Source organism: Merops nubicus, unplaced genomic scaffold, assembly GCF_000691845.1.
Source record: "Merops nubicus isolate BGI_N331 unplaced genomic scaffold, ASM69184v1 scaffold53940, whole genome shotgun sequence".
Taxonomy (NCBI): Eukaryota; Metazoa; Chordata; class Aves; order Coraciiformes; family Meropidae; genus Merops; species Merops nubicus.
The window spans coordinates 2,963-9,866 of NW_008585927.1; the positions used below are offsets into that span (position 1 = coordinate 2,963).

At 38.5% G+C, this 6,904-nt stretch overlaps 1 protein-coding gene across 1 annotated transcript in view; it reads right to left on the minus strand.

Moving 5' to 3' along the window:
* Positions 1-873: 873 nt before the first annotated feature.
* The window catches only part of MCOLN3 (mucolipin 3), an 11,904-nt gene continuing 5,873 nt past the window's right edge, over positions 874-6,904 (minus strand). The window contains exons 7-13 of the mRNA XM_008948466.1: positions 6,449-6,561; positions 6,221-6,370; positions 4,183-4,284; positions 3,949-4,071; positions 3,114-3,320; positions 2,616-2,749; positions 874-901 (exon numbers count right to left, since the gene is read on the minus strand). Of these exons, the coding sequence (XP_008946714.1) occupies positions 886-901; positions 2,616-2,749; positions 3,114-3,320; positions 3,949-4,071; positions 4,183-4,284; positions 6,221-6,370; positions 6,449-6,561 (845 nt within the window). The 3' untranslated portion in view covers positions 874-885. The remainder of the gene's footprint in view (positions 902-2,615; positions 2,750-3,113; positions 3,321-3,948; positions 4,072-4,182; positions 4,285-6,220; positions 6,371-6,448; positions 6,562-6,904) is intronic.

Here is a 6,904-nt window from a genome sequence, read left to right on the forward strand (position 1 = left end):
ATACCTGCTATGTATTTAATTAGTTTAGACTTCAGGTTGATAGGTTTGTGTATCAGTTGACGATTTCAAATAAAAAAAAAAAGATATTTTGAAAGTGCTTTTGTTTGACTTTTCCTTTTAAAATGCAAGTTAAGCAACTGCAAAGCTGAAGACAGTTAAGTGATCCTACCCAGCAGTGGATATAGGAGAACATCTACATTTCTCCACTGAACTCACCCCTCAAACTTCAGTTCTGGCCTGGCATATCCTTGGCCTCTCTGAGACTGCCACTTATATCAAGTGGTACTTATGCTTATAGAAAAACTTAGTTTATGCTCTCAGCCATATTTGAATGGCTTGTGCACTGTAATGTTTCCAGAAACAAAACAAATATCATTGCTTTAGTTTATTCTTACTATGAGTGCAGATAAACAAAGAAGTGCTGAGGGCTCTAGAGTGAGCTTTCATTCATTCAGTGACACATCAGCAGTAGCTAGACAATGCCTGCAATATTGAAGGCTAGGTTGGTGTTCAAAGTCGCAGTTGTCCAGCACAATTTCTAATTATAGTTGAAAGTTAATGCAGTTCTAGTCTACTTTTATAATCCAGCCAAGTCTCTGAATGCAGACAGCTTTTTAATGCCTTTTGCATTCTAGCACAATTTGACTAAGGAAACAAATACAACAAAGCTAATAAAAAAACAAACCCCCAAAACCCCTGAACTAGCAGTAAGAGTGCCTAATCAGAAAGACTGTAAGTTTATCATATGATTCTGCCACAGGCTTACACTGTTTTTCAGGAAAAGCAAATTCAGGCTTTAAGGTATAAAGTTTTCCACCAGCTCCATTGTCCAGTTCTTGCAATGTGCACTGCTTTAAAGGCTCAATGATACACTTCCATAATCCATTAAATATGCTCACTACTGTCTGTAAAGGAAAGGGAAGAAAAGTTGTCAAGTGCATGCATCAAAATAATAATTTCATTGTACAAAAAGCCTTAAAAATGTATATGAACTATTTAAATACTAATCTGACACACACTGATAAGAAACTGTGATGAACCACCATGTAACATTTTGAATATGTGAAAGACTTAAGCCTTTTGTGTCCTGTAGGACCATATGACTATTTAAGGAGCAGAAGCCATAGAACTGATAATGCAACATCCTGCTCAGGATACTTATTTATTCCTACAGATCATTTGTTTCAAAGTAAAACCAGAAAACCACAGTACAGAGCTAACGGAGCAATGTCCAGTACCTAGAGACAACTTCAAAGTCAGCCCCTCATCTAGCTTTTAGAGAATGCAACGCTATTTCCAGATAAAAAAAAAAACAAACAACACTTTGTAACACTAACATGCATGGTATGAGGCACGTATGTGAATCAAGACATTTGGCAACAGGATAAAGTCATTAAAGAGTAGGTAATCTGTTTAGCAAACAAGGTTCTGAAACAAGGCACTTAAATGCCTACAGCTCTGTTTGAGTCCAGGGTGCTACCGGCTGCCCAATACTTCTCAAGGATAAGCTGCTTGAAAGTAACCAAGTTTTCTTTTTTGAATGCTCTTCCAGAGTCCTGATCCCCACCTCACAGTCAGAAGGAAAAGTATTACATCTCCACCCTGTCCCACCTCACACTGGGTTTCTTGCCTGGTTAAACTGAGAGGCGTGTGCAGGAAAGGAAACATTAACATGCCTGTGCCCTTTACCCAGGAGCAAGATGCCCAGCTCTGCTCCAGCCCACACTTTCATCTCTGGTAAGGCACTCGGTCAGAACAGCAGCTCTCCACTCTGGACTGGCTCACTACAGGCTCTGTCACCTCCCTGCTTTTAAATACGTCCCTATCTCCTCCCCATCATAAAGACATTCTACCTGGCATATAACAATACAGCACACCAAAAAAAGCCAAACACCAAGGAGCCGCAAATGCCTTTGATCTTTTTAATCAAGCTGCAAATATTTTAAGGCTCCCCCACCAACGGACCCTTCAGTAGGCAAGACTCACAGTTGTTGCCAGCCAAGTTAAATATAAACCACATATCCTGCAATCAGTACTCCTGAAGAAACAAAACTTCAAATAACTAAGGCACTAAGCTCTCCATAGTGGAAGTTAGGCAATGCTTTTGCAAGTGCTGTGATAGTATCTTAAACTGCATGCTGTCTTAAAGCCTTGGTGATCTATTTTCCCCCTAAGTTTCAGGCCTGCTACCATTTAAGTTAGGACACTTTTCTGGACAAGGTGTCATTAAAAAGTAGTTAAGAAGACACTGAATGTGTTCTTAAAGTCCTGCGTATTGCAGGGAGTACAGGAAACATTAATGCTTGCACATTATACACGAGCTGTTCCCTAGTTACTGTATATATTATCTGACTTTCTGTACTATTTTTCACATTAAACAATTCTTCATTCAAAAAGTTCTTTCTCCTCTCCTAAGGAGTTTGCTTGCTGCAGATACTTCGTTCAAGTGGTCCATTCTAGAGCATCAGAAATGGTTTGGGATTTCTGTGCCTTTTTTTTTTTCTTTCTCCCTCCACCCCCAAAAAATTAAGTACTCTTCATAAATATTATACTAGGGAAATTTAGTGGCGTGTTGCTTTTTTGTATACCTTAATGTATAATTTTAACATAGGTACTTACTGTTACAACAACAGAAAAGAGATGCAGAACTCTCCTCCTCTAACCTGTACCTGCCAGAATTTGGTAAGTCTTTGCACTGTGATATAAATCTCTGAAGTTCTGTCTCTGGAAAGCCATCTTGCTGGTAGTGCTAAAAAAGTTGACATTTAGTTAAACCTTTAGTAAGGCTAAAGCATGCTATAACCCAAATCCTCCCCTGATCACTTTTCAGACATTGCTCAAATCTGAAATTAGAAGACTCACAGAGATCAATATGAAATTACAGCTTTTAGTAGATATTTAGCTTCCACTGGAGCAGGCATCAGATAAGTTTGTAAAAAAAAATGAAGTAGGGAGGAATTAAAAACCTCTCATCATCACTCTACACCCTCAAAAGTATCCATTATATTTATTCTTTAAATTGGCATGCCCTGCAAGTCAAAATATTGAGGGAGGTGAGAGTTTTGATAGCACCAATTCTGCATTTTTATTCCAAACTAGGAGTCCGTGCTTACCTTGACAGTTTCATATGTATCTGTAATGAGGGCGATGAAAAGACTCAGCACCATATAGATGAACAGACTGATGAAGGAGTAGAGGTAGATCCTACTGAATAACCAAACCAAGTAACTTTTCTGCTGCATTTTTGCAAAGGTGGCAAACATGTCATCTCCATTGATCAATGAAAAGAGGCATTCGGAAACCATATTCAGAGAGCGAAACTAGAGTGGAGGGAAGAAGACAAGGCCATACGCTGCTGCTTTATTTGGATCCAAAGACTGGGTAACACACAGGAGATGCACAGCTGATGACTGGCTGCCTTGGATCTCTTTGTACACCCAGGGTATGACAAGGTGAAAACAGTAAAACGTTTGAGGAATGAGCAAAGTTTATCAGCTCCTGTACACATACACGTTCAATTCAGATAAGCCAATTTCACATTTAAAAGGGATAGAGGATGAAGTCTTCAAAGATTTAGTCTGACCGTGGTGTTCTGCACGATGAAAATATTTTTTTCAAAATATCAACATGTGATTTGGAGTCATGTCAGCTTCCACTTCTGAATCAGAGCTTTCATAACTCAAGTCTAATTGAGTCATGGAAGTCAGACTCTTCAAACAGAGCAGAATCATGTTGAAGATGTACTATTTTTATATTCAGGGAAGCCCTGACATGGAGACTTGGCATGGAAAAAAACAACAGTAGTCATAGAATCATAGGGGTTGGAAGGGACCTCGAAAGATCATCTAGTCCAACCCCCCTGCCAGAGCAGGACCACCTAGAGTCATCTCTCATTTGTTTGTAATTCTTTCTGTTATCCAAGTTGTCTTTTTTCGTTAAGTATATTACCTTCACATGGTATGGTCCCAGTACAATCCATCCACAGAAACAATAGCCCAGGTAGATCATAGCAGCACAACAGCAGAACCTCATTACGTTGGGTAATGCTGCTCTCAGTGTTAGGATGAGAAGCTGCACAAAGCAATGCAAACAGTTAGAATTCAGCCAGGCCTTTCTTCAAGTCCTCTTGTAGCAACAAACAGAATAAATACCAACAGCACGAAGATCCCAGCAGATCCTTACATTATACTTCTGAAAGAAACCTAGGTAGCGAATGACTCCAAGCCACACAAGCATAGTGGATGTTCCCAGGAGTATGCTGCAGACATCATAACTTGTCAGACTCTAGAAAAAAGAGAAGAAAAGAAGAAAAAAGTCAAGTATTATAACAACTGGCAGGTTCTAAATTGTGAGACTCATTACTACAAAGATCTGTTAAGAAACATGTTTTTCCTCGGCAGTCTCTCTTATTAAAAATCCGTTTGGGGCAATACGCATTAGGAAGCAGAAGTTCTACCAAAGATCAAGGGCACTTTCAAGTGTAACTTATTTCATACGCCCTCACTTACTCTTTGTAAAGTAGATTCTGACAAGAGAAGCTTCATTGGCAAGGCCAAGAGCGCAGCTGCACTGGAAGTGCAGAGACAGCCCCTCTGTACCTGGCTCACCAAGACCTGCAGTGTCACTTCAAACATTGTCATGGTGCTTCCAGACCTGCAGCAACTGCTTCTGGAATCTGCATCGGCAGATTCCCCAGAGCAGCCTGGGAATCTCTCCACTGCATCCCAGTGGACAGTGTAGACATCACCACAGAACCAGAGAGCAAAGAGGGTTCATCCAGTACATAGGCAAAGCAGTTTTTAAAAAACAGCATGATTTGTCAGCAAAGTTCAGAAAAATACTAAGGAGGATCTTGTTAGGTAGCTGGGAACTATGAGGTGTTGAAAGTTATCAAGGAGAAAACTAATTAGCTTCTAATTAATTTAACCAGAACTTCATTTATATTTTATTGGTATTTCACTGGGTTTTTTCCACCTATACATACTGGCTTGTTTTCATCCAAGTTAGCATATAGCCTGTTCCCTAAACTGCAGTTCAACTCTGAAATGGATCATGACAGCTTACTTGCATAAGAAGTTTTCACTATTTTCTGTTTTTATTCCTCTGAGAGTTAGCTAATCTTTTATATTAACATAATTCATTTACAAGTTGAAAAAAAAAAAACACACCAAAAACCAAACAAATTTAAGTTACTTTACTGTGAACTTGTTATTCATCCATTAACTTTTACACAGTAACATGGAACATGTTATTATATTCCACAAGGTTTGCAAACTGAAGTGAAAAGTACTCATAGGGAAGACTTTTAGTAAAATACTCCCTTAGAATAGAAACATATCTAAAAAGATGTATATATACAAGATATTGCAATCCCAAATGCATTCTTACTCCAACCTTGTTCTCATCTTCACTCCTCCCCAAGCAGGATGGATTTATCTCTTATCTTAGCCAACTTCATCATAGCTTCTTTCTACTCCTAAGAATGGAGTTTATAGTTCCTAAGATAGGGCAATTTGTACAGGGCGTTTATGATACTCAGGCTGTCACCAGATGGATTTCAGACCCATTACTACTGTTCAAAGTTTTCTGTGTTGCAATGTCACACTTCAATGTCTGCTACAGATTTGGTGAAGATCAACATTATCTGAATATTAGTGCTTCAGGATAGCAGATGGTAATATTTTTTTCCCCTGATTCTGGCTGCACATAACGTGTTTTTAAAAGATCTGAGCTTTTCCAGTATCAAGTTTGTTTTAGAAATTGAAGGCCTCAAACCTGACTGTGGCTGACTGTTAGGTGAAGCCAGAAGCTGGGAAAGCAGCAAACTGATGTTTAAAGAGAGTCTCTGTGCTAGTTAAACACTTGTTAAATGTGAAACAGAAAGTTAAATGTTAAATTTAAAAAAATCCATCATATAAGCAAAGAGAAATCGTCCCAAATGTGGAAGAGAGGAAGTCAACAGTCTTAAACTTCCAGAGTTTTATTCCCTGCAGTCACAAAGGAGTAAAGGTAATTAGAACTACAATATCTAGTGATAGTTGGGAGTTTTTAAATCTCGCAACTGGAAACAATACATCTCAGTTACAACTCCAGAGGAGAAGAGAGTTTTAAAATTTGATTCCACTCAGAATCGAGTAGAGACGGTCTAAAGTTCTCTGAGAGATTTAAACCTAGCTGGGACAGAAAGTTTTGCTTCCACCTGACAGTGCAAAATGCTTACCTTGGCTTGTATCTCCATCTTTAGGGTTGATCCAACAATAGTTAAGACATCGCTAACCATAATCAGGATGTACCATCCATTGACAAACTCCATTTGGTCACTGAAAGATATTTCTTTCTTATAATAATATAGGAAAAAGCTTACAAATTCCTAGGAAAGGAGGAAAGAAAAAGGTTTGTCAGAGTTACACCAGACCTGAAGACTTTCCAAGGAAAAAGTTATACCCACCCTTTGGAGCTGAATTCCTTTAACCACGGATCGTGTGCAAAGGATCAACGAGGCCAGACAAGTCAATATAACAAAAGCATCAAAGATCATCATGTAATGAGTGTTCTTCTGTACTGCAAGAATAAAAATGTATGTTTATAATCAGATGTATTTCATTTTGTTGACCATCTTGAGTATTGAAGTAAGAATCCAGTTTTGATGTTAAATATGTTTATATAACTGAATTAAGAAAAATCTTATAATTTTTCCCACAAAAGTTTATCAAGACATACTTTCATGAGAGATATAAGTGCATTTGCACTACAGATACTACTTCAGTTAATTTAAGAAGATTGATACTGCATCAAAAATACACTAGAGCTTGCGTGCTTCTTCTGGCCCTGCAGAATTAGAGGTGGGAACTGTCCATTTTAGAAGCACTGGAACGGCCTTTGGTGTGACAGAACTTGTAGGGAC